At 35.2% G+C, this 21,856-nt stretch overlaps 1 protein-coding gene across 2 annotated transcripts; it reads right to left on the reverse strand.

Moving 5' to 3' along the window:
• Positions 1–4,709: 4,709 nt before the first annotated feature.
• On the reverse strand, positions 4,710–15,146 carry LOC132183649 (ubiquitin carboxyl-terminal hydrolase 23). Of its 2 annotated transcripts, XM_059597007.1 has the most exons (11): positions 14,664–15,146; positions 14,115–14,229; positions 11,556–11,666; positions 10,604–10,776; positions 10,147–10,473; positions 9,194–9,319; positions 7,641–8,276; positions 7,467–7,535; positions 6,654–7,365; positions 5,696–5,789; positions 4,710–5,127 (listed from the first exon to the last, which is right to left on the reverse strand). In XM_059597007.1, exons 1-11 carry the CDS (start codon positions 14,982–14,984, stop codon positions 4,968–4,970), a joined length of 2,844 nt encoding a protein of 947 aa, XP_059452990.1. In that variant the 5' UTR covers positions 14,985–15,146; the 3' UTR covers positions 4,710–4,967. The 2 variants fall into 2 exon arrangements, with proteins under 2 accessions (XP_059452990.1, XP_059452991.1); XM_059597008.1 differs by lacking the exon at positions 7,467–7,535.
• Between the last annotated feature and the right edge of the window lie 6,710 nt (positions 15,147–21,856).

Genomic DNA, 21,856 nt, shown 5'->3' on the forward strand with positions numbered 1-21,856 from the left:
AGAGGGTTTTTTGTTTTTATTTAATGTTTATTTGAGGATATTTTTTTTGTTTTTTGAAAAAGTGTTTTACTATGACAAAAAAGTGAAAGTTGTTTTGATTGTTTAACAAGTGTTTTATATTTTGAGTTATATATTGATATTTTTATTTTGAAAAAGAAAAAAAAAAAAAAAAGCATTAACAAACAAAGTTGTGTTTTATTTGATAAACACAAATTATACACATGAAGTCTTTGAAAAGTTGAGAATGACCCCTTCTTAGTAGACAAGTTTTCTCTCCATTTCAGGTAAAAAGTCATATTTAATTTTTTTTTTTTTTTAAAAAAAGCTAAAGCACCCATCTATATCTCACTTTTTATTTTATTTTATAAAATTTATTTATTTATTTTTTATTATTATTATTAATTTTAGCTATTTATTTGCATTATTTCATTTAAATATTTTTTCTCATTTTTTTTTTAAATTTCTTTAGAGCAAAAAATGTTAGAGATTAAAAAGATTTTTTTTTGTTCGTTCAAGTTATTGAGTCATATGCAACTTCTTTTACTTTCATTTTAACATTGAGAAAACCTTTTATTAATACCATCATGATAACACCATTTTTACAGCCTCCAATCAATAGCCGACACATAAGCAAAAACATAAAAAGTGCAAAAAAATAAGTTGGACTAAAATACACTAGATTTTAGGGTGATAAAATCTCTGAGTTAACCTTCTACTTTTAGGTTTTAGTTTTAAATCAAAAAATAAGTTTTGAAGAAATGAGTTTTTAGGCATTAGAAATGGGTTCGGGGGCATTAGAAATAGGTATTGAGGCATTAGAAACATGTTTTGAGGCGGGTCATGGCCGGCGGGGTTTGAGGCGTTCACCATTTGCCAAACTCGTGGGTTTGGCCTAGGTCTTGCATGCTACGGTTTTTTTTTTTTTTTTTTTTTAATTTGATTTGATTTGGTGTGATTGTTCTCACATTTATTTTTGCATTTTTCTTAAGTTGATGATGTGTCACATAGTAATTAGAAGCTACAAAAGAAATATTATCAAGATAGACCTGATAGTAAGGGCTCTCTTAAACATTTCAACTAGCCAAAACAACATTTGAATCCTCTTGAAAGGATTATTGTGGTCCTTTGCACATGGGATGGAGTCCGTCTCCCCCACATCAAATTAATATATGGTGCCTACATTAAACAATGACATTTAATATATATAAAGTTACAATCAATAAAAGAATTAAAAAAAAAGAAAAGAAAAAGAAAAAGACTTTGAGAGAGAGAGAGAGAGAGAGAGAGAGAGAGAGTTAAGCACGCCATGACATGAGCTGACAACAGAGGAAGTGGGGGAGGAAGAAGCATTCTGAGTCTCATGATTTGCATTGATTGAGGGTTGTGGAGTAAGGAGTAACAAGTAATCTACCGACATAATTAATATTCATAATTAGACATCCCCTTAAAATATTTATAATATTCCCTTTGGGTCTTAATCATCATCTATGCCTCCCAAACTTCATCTTCAAACAAACTAAATTTTGTCTCCCAATTCTTAAAATAATTAATTGGAGCTCAAGCTAATCTTCTAACCAATTATTCTAAGGTGTGCCCAAACATTTCCTAATGCCTTCAAAGATTTTTACGACGGCTATGTTTAGTCATTATCAATGATATATCATTTGAACTGTATTCAACGGCCCATTTCTTAAATTATTTATCAAGAAATTATTGGGTCGAACTATTTATTTGGATCATTCCCAGATGTTGTTAGGTTTTATTTTGTACAGAGGCCTATGTTAGGGTATCACTTCCCCTCCTTTTGTATTGCGTTTCGTTTTTATTAATGCAATCTCAAAGTAATTGATGAATTGCTTCTAAATCTATAACTCAACATGATGTTAAAATGATGGAAAGTTAATAAAATTTTTGAGAAATTTGATCTTGAACAAGGATGGTTGCAATAAGGTGTGGATGTTTAATCTATGTGCATTTGAAGTGGGTTGGCATTTGGCAAAAAAAACAATCAGTCTTCTTCAAAGAGTGCTTCTAGCCTTCTATCATTATTAGGACTAGGACCACACAATACTTAATGAACCATCTTAAATCTGAGGAAACTTCACTAATCCCTTCTTATTCAGCATTTTCGGTTTGCTTCTTCTGTTAGCATTTTTTGTGTGTTTGGACAAAAAAGCATCACTTGAGCTACACGTGACATAAATTATGTTGACACAGTGATCACTGATCACACATGTCGAGTTTCCGATGCTGAAATCTTGCAAGAGAATCAAAACTCAGAGTGGCACACCTGTTATTTATTTAGTGGGCATGTTCTTGAGAGGTAAGTTCTTTAGGCATGTAGCTGGCTTTCCTTGGGGGGAGGATGACCAACGATTACTTTCCTTTTTAGCGATCACTTGATTTGTTTGTTTAGTTGTTTTTCTCTTTCTCATGATTTCTTGTTGGCGAGTTATTAATAGGTCATATCCTGATTCCTTATTAAATTTGTTTCTGTTTGGGCCCCTGGCGGGGATAACGTGTAAGGGTCCGTTTGATAAACGATTTTGACATGATTTCGGCACAATACAATTCATTCAACTTTTTCATTTTTTCAACATTCTCTTACATTTTAGTTTTTACATCATATAAATCATTTTTTATTACTATTCAAATAAAAAAATCACTACAAAATAAATTTTTTTCATTTTTCTACACCAAACATTCTAACTTTTTTTTTTTTTTTTTTCACATTAATCAATTTTTATTACAGTATCGAACTAAAATTGAAACGAAATCGTTTACCAAACGAACCTTTTAGGTGAGCTTGGGTCCTTGGTAAGGCGTGAGCCAACTCGGGCTTATGGATCCTTGGGCTGAGTCTATTAAGCCTTACAATAATCTAGTCATTCCAAATTATTTATACCCCCTCCCCTTTTTTTCTTTTTTCTTTTTTTTTTTTTTATGTTTAATACCCTCTATCAAACATGTAAGAAAAATACAACTATGCTGTTAAATTACTAGTACTAAGACCAGACAATCGTCAATGAACCATCTTAAATTTGTCTTCCAGAAAATGGCTCAAAAGACTCTTGTTAGATACCTCTACACACTCTAGGCAATGCTTGGTGTATTTAATAAAGGACAGATAACTTTTAAAAAGGCTGCTAAAATCAACATTATTTTGAAATTATAGGCTGCTAAAATCAACATTATTTTGAAATTATAAAGATGTATGAATAAGGTTAGATTCCATGTTCAAACCTAGCCTGAAGGAAATAGTTCCTATAACACGGTTTTGACCCCCTTTTTTTTTTTTTAACATCCAAATTAATGGAAGAAGACTTTTACCAATCAAAAGTACTGGCTCTGCTTGTTAATGCTTTTATAGGATTTTTTTGGTTTGAAAAAAGTGTTCTAATGTGACATAAAGGTGAAAGTAGTTTTGAGTATTTTGTGTTTTGAATTATTTGTTAATGTTTTTGTTTTGAAAATAAAAAACGAGGAAAAGAAAAAATTGTTATTAAACAAAGATTTCTTTACGAGTAATTAGAAATGCTATCCTCTTTTGACCAAGAGGTTTGGCTTGATTCAGTCTCAATTGATATTGCATTTGTTAGAATTGAGACATGTGTTTGATAATTAATTAATTAATTAATTTTTTTTTTCAATTTTGACGGATTCGATTCTAACTAAAATTGGATACAAGCCGAATTCGTTATGATGCCATACACCTAGCCATATTAATCAACAAAATTTGAAAAGTATTTTTACAAGAGAGTGTACCAAAAATAAAATGTAATGAGAGACTTCAAAAGCAACTGCAAAATGAAAATCATGTTTTGAAAACTCGATCTCAACATGAGATATGAGTGCTCCTTGTACATAAAATGAAAGAAATAATTTTAGATATATAACTCAAAAAGAGAGATTGGAGAAAGTTTTTCACCGCCTATGACAAAATGAGACCTTTCCTCTGTCAGAGGGAGCATAATCATACTGATTCACATATATCTTTAAAGCACGTGATTCTCATACGCATTTTTAAAAACAGTTATGTTAACCTTATTAAAAATGTATGTGAGACTCTAGCAACTTTGAAGAGAGATGTTAGTTCAATAGGCAGCCAACTGACATGGGTGGAAACCAAACCATTATTATTCCATCTTAAACCAAACCAACATGCTCTTTGTACAAACAAATTAAGTTAAACCTATGTGGGATGCACAACAACTCTTGGGGACAGCAAGTCACATGTGAGGCAATTTTGTTGAAGACATAGGCTACAGCATTAAGGGATTGGTTGGACGCTTTGTAGGGCCTCGAGGCAATTTAATGCAAGCCTTGGACTTTATGTAATGCATTAATGCAAGCTTTGGAAGTTATGTAATGCATTTTTTTATTTATTGATCTTTGCCCTTGGTATTTTTTTGTTTGTTTTCTAGGATTGCCATTGATGATTTTGTTTCTATATATTCAAGGAGCACAAAATCCAACGGCTTGAACTTGTATATTACAATGTCATAATGATCTGGGCACTTTTTTTTAAAAAAAAAAAAATGGGTAGGAAGAATTTTATTCAATTCAGTCCATTAAATTAATATGTATTTAAAATGCAAGTTATTTACATGCATTTTCTTGATTGAGCATATGATTATTATATGCAATTCGTTTTTTATTGGGTGTGTGTGTGTTTGTTGGGGGGGGGAGGGTGTTGGGGGGTTAATTAGTAATGTTAAATTATTCATCTATTGTATTAGGAAAATAGCTTAATCGTCGCTCAAACATAAGATTACTTGTTCAGCTAATACAGTTTTCTAACATTAGTTCCAACAGGAACAAAACAAATACAGAAACCCCCAACTCTCCCTCCAGAGCAAAAAATCCAAAAAACATAAGATCAGTCTAGCACTCTCCCCCTCAAAATTTCAGCTGAACAATATAACAATAAGTCAAGCATACACTCCATTCATGTGAGCCTAGTTTCTTCATATCCTGAATGGTTGATTTCCAGAGCTAGCTCGGTCCACCTTAGGCTTCTTAAATTGAGTTTTCTTCATTGCAATTTCTTGGAAAGGATTTGGTCCACCAAAACTTTCCTTAGGGAGCCTCACCTTCTTCCTCTTTCCTCTGTCATATTCTTCATCCCTGTAGAATTCAAATAACCAGTTAAAAATCGTAAATGATGTGTCTCAGTTTGAATAGCAACGAGTCAGGTTGGGCTCAATGGTGTAAACATCCACATGATGCCATCCAAACTCACTACCAATTCTCAGCTAAAACCACATCAACCTCGAGCATCAAAGCACGCCTCCATTGCCACTGAGCTCACAAACACATTCTGCATGACATCTCCTTCCACCCATGTCAACACAAATTCATAGTTTACATCCACCAAGCAGTCAAGGCTATATATACAGGCCCAGTTTTGGCTACATCAAGCACCTAAATTTTGTTTCAAGGCTTTAATCAAAGCCTAAAAAAAGGACCGGATGCTGGATTTACATCAGGTAAAGTCTTCATAACTCTATATGTTCATCAAGGCATCACCACTAAAGCTTTTCTATGCTTAGCTCCAGCAGGTCCTCAAGCGATCAAGGTCATCAATACACAGCTTTACTGTGACCCATGATCAGTGATTTCATTGTCCTTCAGGTTTTAAAAAAGCCTAATCGTAGAAAAAAAAGAAACAAGATGTGTTACATTTCCAACTCACCATTCATCTGGTATGTAACCGATGCTGCTACGCTCCGCATCATTTGATGCTGCAATCTGAGATGAAGGCAAGTCTATCCCATCCCAACGAGCAACTGCGCAATCAACAAATTAAGACCAACGAACATCAATCAGCAATCCATATCACCAAGAACTAGAAAATTACTAAAGAGGAGGTTCCCCAGAATTCACAAACTTGATTGTATTTGGCAGAAAGTAATCTCAAATTTCTAACAGATAACTGGAACTTTTAGAATAAAGAAAATAATATTGGCTTGCTCTGTTTGGTAATATTTTCGTCTCTTTAGTTTTCTGTTTTCAAACAAAAACATTAACAACCAACCTAAAACACAAGACGCTCAAAAATGTTTTCACCTTTATGTCACATTAGAACACTTTCAAATCAAAAACCAAAAACACCCTCCATAACACATTAACAAACAGTACGAATGACCTTGCCTCATATTAGTGCAGCAGTGACCACGTTCCAACTGATATGGAAATTTATTTGACTGATTTGCAAATATTTAAAATTCATAGGGAGACACAGATGGTGAAACCGGGATGGACTAGGAAAATATGTCCACGTTGGAGATCCTACGTGGGTGAATGGACCTCAGTTGAACACAATATCCGAGTTTCTAAACAAAGAAGAACAAATTCAGAGCAACTCTTGCAAACCTAGAAGCATGTATTGCCACTTATTATGGCCTAATACATATTTGTCCAGAAACAATGTAAAATGGTTCTAGATCCATCATCTATCAAATTCTCATTTTGGACATCAAATGGGACAAAACCAGGCTAGATAAGCCAATTTTAGAAACCACAATAAAGGATTATTTCAAAAATGAATAATAACCAATGATGCACATGCAAAGTAAAGTAACATCCAAAATCAAACATAATATATATTGCTGGATGAGAGCTGGAAAGATAAATATAGGAAAATCACTTACCCTGTGTCTCCTCCAGACCCCGGGTAAGCATACTCATCAAACCATTCTGGACTACTTCTCTTTTGCTATCTTTTGGACCATTGGGTCGTCCTGCTACCAACTGGTCTGCTAACAAGCTAGAGCTAGAGATAGAGTCGGAGCTCTTTTCCAATGGCTCATCACTTGCAAGCACAGTTCCATTCTGATCAATTCTGTGTCTAAATTCACCATCTATCATATTATCCATCAAGCAATCACCATTAGAGTTTACTAAATCCTTTGCAGCAGCATTTTTAGCTCTCTTTTTTGAACCAGATTTAGTTCCTTTTCTCAGAGGTGGAGTTGAATCTAAGGGCATTGTCCGGATACTCTCAGATGTAGATGGCCCCATATCTGCTGAGATGCAGTCACCATCCAACAAGTGTTCTCTGCTAAGATTCTTTACGTCCAAAATGTGCCTTCTGTTTCTTTTGTGTTTCTTCTTCTTCTGCAATGAGGATGCCTGTAAAAGGAGCCATTTGTATTTTGGCATGCTTGCCACCTGACACTTCAGAGCCCTCTTTTTCAGTTTTTTGTGGCGCTTGCAAGCATGAGCTTCTGTCTGTAATCCATTTGGCATGATTGATGAGCTAGATAATTTTACCGACTCATCAAGAGCAATTTTTTGAACCCTACCACCAGCATCCACAACCAGTGAATTACCAACAGCAATTTCCTTGGGTGTATGTCCAACCTGGAAAAAAAATCCACAAAATTAGACGTGACACATGGGGCATCAGGAATACTAATGAATTGCTGACTGTTTTCAAATCTTGGTTGTTTTGGTAAACTTACTGGTTTGATTTCATTTAATGTTTTATCATTCAGACTGTCTGATGGAGCTACATGTGAAACAAGATTAATCTGGCAAATGAAAGTATTTACAAAGTAGCATGAAACGAAGTGAGAATCCGATCCAAGTAGGGGGAAAAAGGAACTACAGAGCATGTCCAAAGAAACATTGCTTACCTTCTGAGAGGTCTCATCTGTCGCAAGTTTAGAAGCAGAAGAGCTTTGGGGGTCATTGAAGTTAGGTGATGTTGCAACTGAGACTCTCAAGTCATTCTTTGAACTTCTGTTTTCATTGTTGTCACTAATTTTGCCTTCAGGTGTATTTTCAAGATTGGGAGCATCACCATTACCAGATGGAGCTGATGGTGAAATGCCTTCTCTGGATTTTGTATTAGTAACAGGAAGCCCTTCATGCGTGTTGTTTGATAATGGCACCTTTGAGAAAGGTTCTGATACAAAATCCTTTTTTGCCACCAAACATTCTGTAATTATCAGGCTGTTATTTTTCTTAACCGGTGCTTCCTTCATAAGGGGTGCCATTGATGGACCAACATTTGATGCATCTTTTCGAGTAACATCAGTAGCAGAGGTTGCACCACTTAACCGATTCTCTACAGGACCATTTTTAACCGTCTCCTTTAAACCTTGGTTGAAAGTGGAAGATGTTCTGTTTCCATTAGCGGTAGCTTTAAAGTTCTCTTTCTGAGCAACATCAGTGGGCATTTTCCTTGGAACAATATTTCTTCTATCACGAACATAAAACAACATGTAAGCTTGCTGTTCTAAAACTCTCTTCTCATTGGCTGGGGAAACCTATTACAGCATAATTGGGTAAACTCATAAGAAAATTATTTCACAGATGATAATAGCGGTGCAGAGTATGAGGTTTAATATAGCTCTGAAGAAGCAAGTATACCCATTCAAGATGTAAACCATCACGTTTATATAGGAAGTTTTTACTGCAGAATATATATATATAAAATAGGTCTCTTTAACTATTAAAAACTTCCTACAGACATACATAAATACTTGGTGCAACCCTCAAGTTCCTGAAGTAAACAACCCATTCAGCAAGCAAAAATTCGTAAGGGTAATTCTCACTTCTGATAGAACACAGCAAATTTACACCCCTTAAAGTTTTACACCACACCCTGATCTGGCACCGAGAAGCAGTGGTGAAGTAAATTGTAATAAGACTACAAACTATAGGGAGCGTAGTGGTTTCTACAAATGTTCAGGAAAATACACTTGTTCTGCAAAACCTAGGGCTTTCTAAATTCAATTAGAAATTTGAGTGCGAAGTATGAAAGATTGTAGGATATACTTTGTCAGTTCATCCACAATAACATAGATTAAATCAACATCTTGCTTTTATTTTTGTTTTTTTTGATTTGGCATCGGGTATCTAGAGCTTCGCTCCGACTAGTCCCAGGAGGGGGTGCACAGACCCTCGACAAGGAGTTTTCCGCAAGTTCACCTCGGTTAATTCAAGGGGCGAACCACCAATTCGATGGCCCCAAGAAGCAGTTTGCACTCAGTGGGTTTCAAACCTAAGACCTTAAAGAGCAAACTCAAAATCCCATGCTGTCCAACTACCGAGCCAACCCCTTGGGGTTCTTTTATTTTTTTTACTTGGTGTTGAGGAAGAGGGGCGGGGGTCCTTTCCACCAAAGTGTGCTTTAACCAAAATCACAAATTGGAACTAGGAGATAGGAAGTTATTTCCCATACCTGATTGTCATTGAGATAGTACCAAAATCCATTTGAAGTGCGAACAAAGCAAGTATAATGGCCATAATGGGTGTTCCAACCATCGTGAACCAAAACCCCATAAAGGGTATATTTCAGATCTCCCTCCTGCTCATAAGAATTTAAATGTTAACAGAAAATATAACATAACAATGACAGTAAAGTTATTGGAACATAAAGCAACATTAAAAATGTACTACACAAGCAAAACAACAATTGTGCACTGCGTGGGTAATGATCCAAGTGGAATCTGGTCAACAAAATTTTTTCGAAAAGGAACACTTTTTCATTTATCCCATCATGAATTGCATATTTAAGTTAGAACCATATTCAGCACCACAAGTAGCAGATATCCAGAATGCCAATTGTCAGGCATTCGCCCACAATGTAACTGCTGCCTCCTTTCACAATCAACATAATGGGTGCCAATTATTAATAATTTTTTTTAGGCATGTAACGCAAGTTTCACATTCTAGCACCAACTATTTCAAAATTCTGTTCCGAATGGAATCATAACAATCTGGTCAACAATATAGTTTCGAACAGGAAAACTTTTCCATTTATGCCATCATGAATTGCATATTGAAGTTGGAACCATATTCAGTACCATAAGAAGCAGATAGTCAAGAATGCCAATGGTCAGGCATCCACCCACAATATAATCGCTGCCTCCTTTCACAATCAACATGTTTGGTGCCAACTATTAATATTTTGTTTTAAGGCAACTCGAGTTTCACTCTATAGCACCAATTATTTCAATTTCTGTTCCATCCTCGGTCCGAAGCAAAATAGAAGTTGTTCCATCACATTTTTTTCAAAAATCATAAAATAGATTAAAAAACCGGACATTGTATTTTTATTTTTTGATAATTAATATTCTAACTCTGGCAAGATCTAGGGAAAAAGAAACTTATAATTGAAAAAAGTTCACTTACATAGGAACCACTGACAAAGGGTTTCAAATCTAGTGTAGTACCAAAGTGAATTTTCTTCTTAATCTTTTGCCCAGGATCATGAGAATGAAACCGCTTCAAATGGACAGCTAGGACATATGGTGCCTTGTGAACGGTGAGCTGTTTAAGAGCCCTAACTTTCTGCTTGCATTGTTGGCACTGGTATTGCCTTTCTCCTCCATCTAACTGCTCTGCAGCAGTGAAGTTCGCAAGTGCTTTATGCAAGGAATCTGCCTTGACTATTTCAAGGCTTAAATCTAAGAATGGATCGAAAGTATTGGAGCAATAAGAACATTGCAAGCATTTAACCTGGAAAAGTAACAAGAAGACATTGTCAACAAATATAATTTTCACAAACCTCTAAAACCACTTCCAAAGGTACATAGTCACTCATTACAGATATGTCAATCCATTCTACCAGGTAGTAAGAATAAGTTACCTGGCTCCTGAGGCGACCTCCAAAAATCTTGTGTACCAAACTTTTCTCATACGCACCAGGAGATTCGGTAGGCACTCCAGAAGGCAAGCAGCATTTATGCATTGATTCCAGCAAGTTTACCATGTACTCATGTGCATCCTCCTGTCTAGCTTTTCTAAAATTCCGAGATATGCCTAATTGTGTGGTCAAGAATTACAAATTCAAAGATGGTTCAAATGGAAGAAAAAGCAATATCTAAACAAAATCAAGAACCAACCCTTAGGGCATGTTTGGTAAAAGGAATGGCCATTCCTTTAGGAATAGGAATGGTTGGGAATACAAGGAATTAAAATAGAATGACCATTCCTATTATTTAGTTTGGTACCAACACATGATTCTCTCGATAGAATTTAATCAAAATTCCTAAAATACCCAAGATTTATAAAAAAACATAATAAAAATAAAAACCCACAAATCATTCTTGGGTGTCCGGCCACCCCTTGCAGAACACCAGGGTCCGAGGGTGGTGCGACCACCCCAGTGTTCATTTAGGGTGGCTGGCCACCATAGAATGTTTTGAGTTTTTTTCTGCTTCATTTTTTTTTTTTTTTTTTAGGTTTTTGGAAAACTCATTATGTTCCTCAAGGAATAGTAAAGCATTAATAATTAGTTAAAGAGTGACAGAGAGAGGAAAAAAAGGAGGATTTCCAAGAAAGTTTAAAGAAACTGTTGCAATTGCACAAATTTAGGTATGAAATACCAGAAACAAAAATAAGTTTTTTTTTTTTTTTTCCTTTTTCACAAACCTCCTTTTTTTTTTGATAATTCATAAACCTCCTCCCCTTTGGCCAACATGTTTTTTTTGTTGGTTAAAAAAGAATTCAAAAGTTTCACCAAAGTCATCAGGATAAATCACTGAATGAATCCATTCAAATATACAGAAAGAGAGTCACTGAGAAAAACAAAAGGATACACTGTAAGTTCCTGACAAAATCGTTAGGTGCTAATATTCTCCCAGTTGATTGTAGAGCACAGCTAACATGTTTCTGGATGGCGCATAAAACACAAAATCCAGCAATATGGCCTTCAACAATAAAGAAATGAAATTAGAAATCACATGTAATTGCATCTCTCTCTTTCTTCACTCTAACACACACACTTGAACAAGATGTTTGATCCAAAATAACAATAAAATATCACAAGAACATGAAAGAAGATAACACCCCTCCAAAAAGCAATACATCATTGTCCTTTAAATGGTAATTGGATAACTAAACATGGCTAGGTACGAACAAATATTTTATTTCTTTGTATTGCAATGGTGAAAATTCAATGCCCTCTACAACTAATTTGATGCATTCTGAAAACAGAACAATAAAAGGGAATCTGAGCATACATTAATACAAACAACCTAAGGTGGAAGCAAGGAAGTGTTTGCTGCACGAACTGGAAAGTGACCACCTTGGGTGGAATATGACAAGAAGTCCCAATATTTTACCATATTGGACCATGCCCATAATGGAGACAATGGATTTGATATACTAGAATCCCTCTTTTTTCCGATCCAGTTCCTCCACCACCGCGAACCCTAGTTTATGGACAAAACCCCGTTGCGTTTTCGTTTAAAAATTTAGAAGAAAGAAAAATATATCTTGTAGGTAAGAATGTATAAAATGGACCCTTATAAAGAATCAAAAGAGTAGAAATTTTAGAGAAGAAAAATGATTATAAAACAGAGCTTCAAACCCTTCTTCACAGAGGAATTGTTGACACACAAAATGAAAATATCATTAAATTAATTTTACATAATAAAGCAGCTGATAGAAGTGTTCAAATCCTAATATGCAGCTAACTCTTTCCAGTCCAAATGAGCAAAAGCACAATACACCCTTTTTTATACTTTTTTCTTTATTTTCTTGACAAACGCATTTGTGGCAACACAGTAAAATTTATTAAAAGCTTATCAAGGTCGCATGGGGTGGGGCTTTGGAAGTATATTAGAAGGGGCTGGAGGCTATTCTCTAGCCATACTAGATTTGATATGGGAGATGGGTCCAAAATTACATTCTAGGATGATATGTGGTGTGGAGACTTGAGTCTTAAGGAAGCTTTCCCAGGTTTATATAACATGGATAGTGTGAAGGATGCACCTGTTGTTGTTAACATGGACTTGTCGAGTAGTTCCCTTCAATGGAATGTTAGCTTTATCCATTTGGCTCATGATTTGGAAGTGAACGTTTTTGGCTTCCTACTATACCTTGTTGTACTCCTACAAAGTGAGAAGGAAAGGGAGTACAAGCTTTGGTGGACTCCGTTGTGCAGAGGGAAGTTTGATGTTAGATCTAAAGATCCTTGCTTGTAAAGGGGCTTTTCCTTTCCCTTGGAAAAGTGTTTGTCGGACCAAAGCTCCCTCGAAAGTGGTATTTTTCGCTTGGTCGGTGGTTCTAGGGAATATTCTTACCATGAACAACCTTTGAAAGAGACATCTTATCGTGGTTAACAGATGCTGTGTGCAAGCTAAACGGGAAGTTCGTCGATCATCTCCTCCATTGTGAGGTCACCGATGCTTTATGCAATGCCATTTTCAGTCGCTTTGGGTTGTCCTAGGTTATGCCTAATCATGTGGCGGATTTGTTTGCCTGTTGGTGGTCATTCTCAGAACGTTATTGTGTGGAAAATGGTTCCCCTTGGCCTTATGTGGAGCTTGTGGAAGGAAAGAAATGAGAGAAATTTTGAAGACAAAGAGAGGACCTTGGAGGAGTTTAAGTCCTATTTTTTTTCTCTTTCTTTTTTACTCTATTTAATTTGACAGTTGCTTGTTTAGCTTCCACAGTGATTAGCTTTTCTAACTTTCTAGTTCTATTTTCCTCTTCTACTTGGCGTTCTCTTGTATACTTTATGCGTACAAGGATTCCACCCCTCTGCGCTTTTTAATATATATAACATTACTTATAAAAAAAATATTTCCGCCCAACTTTGCCTACTTTGGGGCAGAAAAATAGCTATAATTTTTTTTTTTCCTTTTTTGTCCCTCCAAAGCTCCCCCTTGTAAACTCCCAATCAAGGCCTTTAATCCTCTCCCCTTTTTTTTTCCTCTTCTTCCCCTCCAAATCGATCCGTCCAATCATAGCATTTGTTAGTAATATACTCCAAATGGATTGAACTTATTTCTAATAAATGTAAAAAGAGGTTACCCTATTAACCCTTCATCTGAAATTTCTTCACCATCCAATTTAACATAATCTCACACATTATGGCAAAAAAATAATTTATTAGATCTTATCAAACAGACATACCAATCTTTAACAATTGAAATTACTGGGGATTTATACATAAAAGTACTTTTAAAATGGAAGGAAACATCCTTAGGCAGGGCGGACAAAGGAACCAAGTGTTAGCCCACATAAATATACGCATTTAAATGTATATACAACAGTACACACGCAAGGAAATATACTTTTACTTTGAGCCACGTGCCCTGCAAAGAAAGGTGTGTGTGTGTGTGTGGTGGTGGGTGGTGGGGATCACTCACAAGAATTTTGGTGCTTGCTACTTTGCAGGTATGCTGCTAAAGGCTCTGTGTATGTTAGGCACTGCAACACTGAATTGAGAAAGCAAGTATTTCCGAGATTTTGCAGACCAGCACCCTGAAATCATTCAAATCAGTGTTGAGCTACTTGAATAACTTTTAAGCCCAAATTAGAAAGAAAGAAAAAAAAAAATGAAAATTTGAAGCTGAACCAAACTTATCGAAGGAATAAATTCAGAAACATAAATTAATATATTACGTTAACAAATGGCAAACAAATAATAACATCTGAGTAACTTCTGAATGATGCCAAATAAACAACAGGAATTGTTGCATTAACAAAAACAAAAACACCCATCAAAATCTGAAATTATCAAAACCAAACATCATAAATAATGAACCAAAACCAAATTAAACACCAAATCAGAAGGGGGAAAAAAAAAATCAAATTGAGCTACACACACTTAACAAAGAATCAAAATTTAACTCGACCAAATCTCGAAACCAGCTGAAACAGACACAAAATCAATGAAAACCCACTAAACCACTCACAATTCTGCGCACGGTAATCCCGAAGCTGAGCTCAGGATCCAACCCGTTTTCCAAGAATTCTGACCCATCCCCTTTCTTCCCAGTCAAACCTGGGCTCGACCCGGATCGCCGCTGCTCCGAACCGCTGCCGGGATTCAGAGTCTCGAGCCGGAAATCGCCGCCGCCATTGCTGAAGCCCTTGAAGGCCTTCCTCGCCGGGTGGAACTCGATTCTTCTTTGCGAAGCAATGGAGGAAAAACCATTAGATAGAGGATCCAAATGATCCGAGTGCCCGCCTGGTTGGGTGTCGGATCCCAAGCTAGCGACTAAGCTCCCAGTCATTAGAAGCTCAAAATTGGTGTTTCAAAGAGCGGTTGAACTTTGTAGGATTTCGTTATGGTTTTATCGTTTGTCACCACTGAAACGGTGACGTTCAGGGGTTTGGGGTTTGGGGGTTTGAGAAGCAGAGGCTTTTCGGCTTCTGCGAAAGAGGAAGAGGAAGAGAGAATGAGAGGCATTAAACCCTAAGGTGGTCGAGGATTTTTGGTGCACGAAAGACTACGGTGGACCGCGTCGCAGGGGATTAGTTGTATTATTTGCCGACTTGCCGCGTTTGGATTACGCTTATGATTATGATTTTTTGGATTTTACAACTAACTTATAGAATGTTTAAAAATATTATTATTATTTTTTAGTTAAATATTTAAGATATTATCATTCTAATGTACAATTAGGGACATATAATAAAATTAAAATAAAATATTTGGTGGTAATAAATAATAAAATAACATAAATCTGAATATTTTATGTAAAATAATTTTTAAGATTATAAAGACTCGCAGCCTCTCATTAGATAAGATTATGTCTTGTGTTAGGTATAGAATTAAATGGCCTAGTTACTATCTTTCTTTTTTTTTTTTTCACAACCATAATAAATAATTTAAAATAAAAAATACTTTTCAAATGTGAACCTTACCAAAAAAAAAATTCACATTTATATCATATCATAACACTTGTTCAAAACAAAATCATTATCCAGTAGAAGTTGAGTAATGTTAGATGTCATATTCCTGTCTTTTTTGTATTCATCCAAAACTGATATAGCTTTAAAATTACTATTTGATTTGTGATAGATCAATTTTAAATTTTGATTTAATTAATGATTTTAAAAATTGCATCAATTTTGAGGGAACATAAGAAGGCATTTAGTATTTTATTAAAGGTTGGTAAGAAAACTTGTTAATATGATTTTAATTTCTCTCAATTGAGTCTTTGTAGTGTTAAATCACCAATTATCCAAAAAAATTTAAGCTGATAAGAAGAGATAAATTTAATCACAATTATTATTTTAACATGTAAGATATTCTCAACTAGCAAATGATTATGTTTTTAACATTGGTTTTTATTTATTTAGTGCTTGGACGACGGATATAATATAATCTTGTTGTTAATTATGGGTACAATTAGAAAATTCTTTCTCATTATATATATATATATATATATATATATATATATTCTTTGTTTTGTCCAATTTGATTATAGTAATTAGTATATAAACGCTTACTTTATGAGGAAAAATTGACAATTTCCTTATCGAGAAGAGAAATTAGAAATATTGAAAGGTTGTGTGGATAACAACATGTGTACGAGGATGATTTTTGCCCTTTGTGTTGTGCAGACGAGTCAAAGTTGTCTGAACCATTTATTAGAGGCGGTGACAAGTGGGGCGATTTGATGTGGTGAGGTGTACGGGAGATGCGCCAGAAAGTGGGACCCAGAATGATATTGGACGGCCAGGAAATGAAGAGGACGATGCTTATTGCTTAACCTTATCGGGCCACTGGATTTCCACTTGATTGGAATCCACCAATTAGTTGCTTAAATTTGGCACTACATGGGAGAATCTATATGAACTTCATTTGTTGAAGTAAATGTTGAGTTATATATTTTCTAGTCACTTAAACAGATGAATTTTATGTAGATTTTCCCATATATATATATATATACTCCTTAAATCAATAATTTAGAAAGTTAATTGTTGTAGATTCTGATCCCATATTATATTGGTATTGAGTAATGTTACGTATCATTTTTTTTATTATGACTTTTAAAACTACTATTGAATTTAAAGATTCATTAGTATTAAATTTTGATTCAATTGTAATTTTAAAAAATACATTAATTTTAAGATGATAAAAATATAATAAAGGATGATATATATGTCGTATTAAATAAATGTTTTATTACATCATGACGGTCCATCATTTTATGAAAATGAATATCACTAAAGATAAATGCTTTTTTGCATTCTAGGTTCATCTCACATATATCTCGGTTAAGTTGGCATGAAGTTCAAGGATAAAAATCACAGTTGAAGGCTATTATTGACTAACAGTTGAAGAATATCACTGAGTCAGTCACATTTGAAGACTATCACTGAGTTACAGTTGAAGTCTAGCAAACATAGTTAGAGAAGAAATCTATTTGTATCTAACATGATTATCTTATAAATAGGAGTATGTTATATTGTAAACATTACTCAGATAAATAAGAGCTTAGTGCAATCTCTTGGGGCTTTATCTTGTAGACGTAGATCATAAACCGAGCCATATAAATCTCTGTGTCATTGTCTTATTATTTTCGCATTCTTAGTTTCTTTCACCATCCACTATTAATTTAAAAAGAAAAAAGAAAAAAAAAATCAATGGTAAATCGAATAATGCCAAATCAATAGAGATGTACCCAAAATTGGATTCCATAATGCAAATAAATATTTTTTTGATTCTTAACATCTTAAGATGGGTCATGTTAAACCATAATTTATGTTAAAAATTCAAACCGATAAAAAAATAATAAATTTAATAATTTAATTCATATTTAACAATAATTAAATGATTTATGGGATTTAACCTTGTGAATTTTAGATTTTTTACAGGTTTTCAATCCTTGGGTCCTACTACCACCACAGGAATTTGGTCCGAGCCTTATCGGATCTCAAATCATATCACTGCCAAGTGCCAAGTCAGAAACATCTTTCGTCTTTGTTAGGTCAAGTTGCCATTTGTTTGTTCCAATCCACTTGACAACATTGACACGTGTTTCACACAGCTTCCTTGTCATGAAACTGTGGATGGCCTCTATATTGGGTCCTACCCACGTGTATAAAAGTATCTTTGGGACCTTTCGTGTGCAAAAATGCATGGATTTCCAATACTTCCGGGATGAATAATTCGGAGTGTTCAAGTTTGTCACATCATCTTATCTTCTTATTTGCTCTTGTGTGTGTTATTTTAAGACCATTTTTTCTCCACTAACTTTGTTCAATCATTCAAGACTTTACTACAAAGGATTATTGATGCAGGAGTTATGGCAGATATTGAATTAATAGTGCTGAAATACCTTGACAAAAAAGATTAGCGTATAGTTGACAATAATTGATATAATTAGATGTAATTGTTAAGGAGTCTGCTGCTACTTAGGAGAAGTGCGTTAGGACTCTTACTTATCTCTTGTAAGAGTTATTTATTTGTATCACTTTAGGACTCTTACTTATCTCTTGTAAGAGTTATTTATTTGTATCACGTTTCTTTTGATTGTTTGTAATCTTTTAGAGTTATTTATTTGTATCACTTTAGGACTCTTACTTATCTCTTGTAAGAGTTATTTATTTGTATCACGTTTCTTTTGATTGTTTGTAATCTTTTATATTATCTCTTTATCTTTTATTCTTTGTTTAAATCTTCTTATCACATCAAAGTTTATCTTGTTAGCTTGATGTGATCAAATACAAGTGTAACTCTTTTCTATTTAAGTTCAATGATAAAGCTGCAGAATGCATTTTGGCCAAATATCTCATCTCTTGATAATATTTTATATGGTATCAGAGTCTAGCCCAATTGGCTGTGGCCCACCGTCACCCATTGTCGCACGTGTTGGCTTGGATGTCCTCCCGCCACACGTGAAGGGGCGTGTTGGAAGTCTCACATTGCTTGGGTATTAAAGAGATGTGACATTTATAAGGTGAGGGGAAACCTCAATTCTTGAGTTAGTTTTTGGGTTGAGTTAGGCCCAATACCCATTTTTAACACGGTATCAGAGCCAAGTTAAAGTCTGAAGTATTTGATTGTTTTGTCAAATTTAAGAGTTTACTTGAAAATCTTCTCTCAACAAAGATCAAACAGCTCCAAACTGATGGTGGTGGTGAATATACATCTCATCAATTCAAAAACTTTCTTTCTTCTCATGGTATTTTTCATAGAATAACATGTCCTCACACTTCCCAACAAAATGGGATAGCAGAAAGAAAACACAGACATATCATAGAAACTGGCCTTACACTTCTTGCTCAATCTCATTTATCTTCTAAATTCTGGATTGAGGCTTGTCATTCTGCTGTCTATTTGATTAACCGATTGCCTACTCAAACTATAAAATGGTCTACTCCTTATTTTAAAGTTCACAATAAGGAACCAGATTATAGTAATTTAAAGGTATTTGGTTGTGCTTGTTATCCTCTTCTTCGTCCTTATAATAGACACAAACTTGAATTCAGAAGTAGACAATGCATCTTTCTAGGATATTGTTTAAATCAAAAGGGATATAGGTGCCTAGATACCTCCACCAAACGAGTCTTTATCTCAAGGCATGTGATTTTTGATGAGAAGTTGTTTCCGACACAAGGTACTGTCTTCCACATGGCTTCAGCAAGTGACTCTTCTTTGAATCAAGGTATTGTTCCCTTACTCTCTCAGTTCATTGAAGTTAATAATATTTCACCTGATTTGATCACAAATGAACCAATTTCTGTTGAACCATTATCCCCTCCAATTGTTCACATTGTAATAATACCAACTTCAAGCTCCTTACTTACAGAATCCAATCCAATTGTGATAACAGATTCTGTTACACCTTCTCCACCTATTTTACCTACAACCACACCAACCTCACCTACAACCATTGATTCTCCTGCTGAATCAACACCTACATGTGACATATCTCTTCCAATCTTAGAAGATCATATTCCTTCCATCTCTTCACTACCTACCTTGATTAATCCACCAAGCTCATCTCATATTGTTACTAGATCCCAAACAGGCAGCCTAAAACCTAAAACATTTACTGATTTCAAGCTATACTATTCTACCAAACATCCCCTAAAAGCCATGCATACGACTATCTCTACCTTTAGTGAGCCGAGCACCTTTACTCAAGCAGCCTCAAATCCCCATTGGCTGGCTGCCATGGAAAGTGAGTTCCAAGCTTTGCAGGAAAATACAGTTGGTCTCTTTGTCCAAGACCACACAACAGAAATGTCATCAGAAACAAATGGGTGTATAAACTCAAACAAAAACTAGATGGAACCATTGAGAGGTATAAAGCACGGCCAGTGGCCAAAGGGTTTGAACAAAGAGATGGTATAGATTACACAGAAACATTTAGTCCTGTGATAAAACCTGCAACTATGAGATTGATTCTAGCATTAGCTGTTCATTATAATTGGTCTTTGAAACAAATTGATATATCAAATGTTTTTCTCCATGGACAACTTGATGAAGAAGTTTTTATGGAACAACCAAGAGGATTTGTTGATCCTCAATATCCTAATTCAGTTTGTAAGCTTCACAAAACCTTGTATGGCTTAAAACAGGCACCAAGAGCCTGGTTCCATAGACTTACTCAAGCTCTACTTGAACTCGGTTTCACAGGATCATTGATGGGTACTTCCTTATTTTTGCTTCATAGAGATTCTCTTACCATCGTTGTGCTTATATATGTAGATGATATCATCATAACTGGAAATAATCAATCCAGCATTAATGATCTCATCTCAAAACTACAAATTGAATTCAAGTTGAAGGATTTGGGTAATTTGTCATATTTATTGGGCATATATGTACATCGTACGTCTGCTGGTTTGTATCTTAATCAATCCAAATATATTATTGATCTTCTACATCGAATTCACATGATAGGAGCTAAACCTTATTCTGCTCCATGCACTTCGGGCAAAAGATTGACTAAATTTGATTGTGAACCATTGGAAGATCAGTCCCTGTATAGGCATATTGTTGGTGCACTTCAATATTTCACTCTCACAAGACCAGATATATCATTCTCAGTGAATCATCTTTGTCAGTTTTTACACTGTCCTACTACAGCTCATTTTACTGCAGCTAAGAGAGTATTAAGGTATCTCAAGGGAACTCCAGATTATGACTTGTCTTTCACTAAGGGACCTCTTCATCTAGAAGCATTTTGTGACTCTGATTGGGCTGGTGATCCAATTGGCCGAAGATCCACAAGTGGTTATGGTGTCTTTCTTGGCAATTGCTTAATCTCTTGGCAATCCAAAAAGCAACCAACTGTATCTCGTTCAAGCACAGAGGTGAAGTATAGATCTATGGCCATTGCCACTGCTGAGCTATATTGGTTACGCATGCTTCTAAAGGAGTTGAGGATCTCCCTTTTCTCTCCACCAAAGCTCTGGTGTGACAATCTTGGAGCTATTGCATTGGCATCTAATCCTATCTATCATGCTCAGACAAAGCATATAGCTATAGACTATCACTTTATTAGAGAAAAGGTGATGCACAAGGATATTGTGATTCAATTTATCTCCACCATTGATCAATGTGCTGACATCTTTACTAAGAGATTAACTTTTTCTCGGTTTCTAGAATTGGCAGGGCTGTTAAGTGAGCGAAGCGTCTCGCGAGCAAGCTCGGGCTCGGCTCGCATAAGCTCGGCTCGTGCTCGACTCGAATATTAAATGAAGCACTTCATGAACACAAATCCTGACTCGAATATTAAACGAAGCAAGCTCGGCTCGACTCGGCTAAGCTCGTGAACAACTCGTATAAGCTTGTGTGTGTGTGTATATATATATAAACTAAGCAATACATAATTAATTATAAATCTCATAATTATTAAAACCTTAAAATTGCATTTATATTTAAGCATTAGAGAATGAAAAATTCTAGACCCTTCGTGATCAAAGAGAGAGAGAACAATCATTAAAAAGACCTCGATTCAATTAGAGCAGACCCAAAAGAAAGGAAGAAGAATCAAGCAGAAACTATTGAGGTAGATTGCGAAAGACATAAAGTACTATGGAAGAATCAAACAGACCCAAACACTATCACTACCTGTCTAGTGAGCGAGAGTGAGAGAGTGGAAAATGAGAGTTCAGGTGGAAGATCCGTTGTGACTGGTGA

This window comes from Corylus avellana, chromosome ca6 (assembly GCF_901000735.1).
Source record: "Corylus avellana chromosome ca6, CavTom2PMs-1.0".
Classification (NCBI taxonomy): domain Eukaryota; kingdom Viridiplantae; phylum Streptophyta; class Magnoliopsida; order Fagales; family Betulaceae; genus Corylus; species Corylus avellana.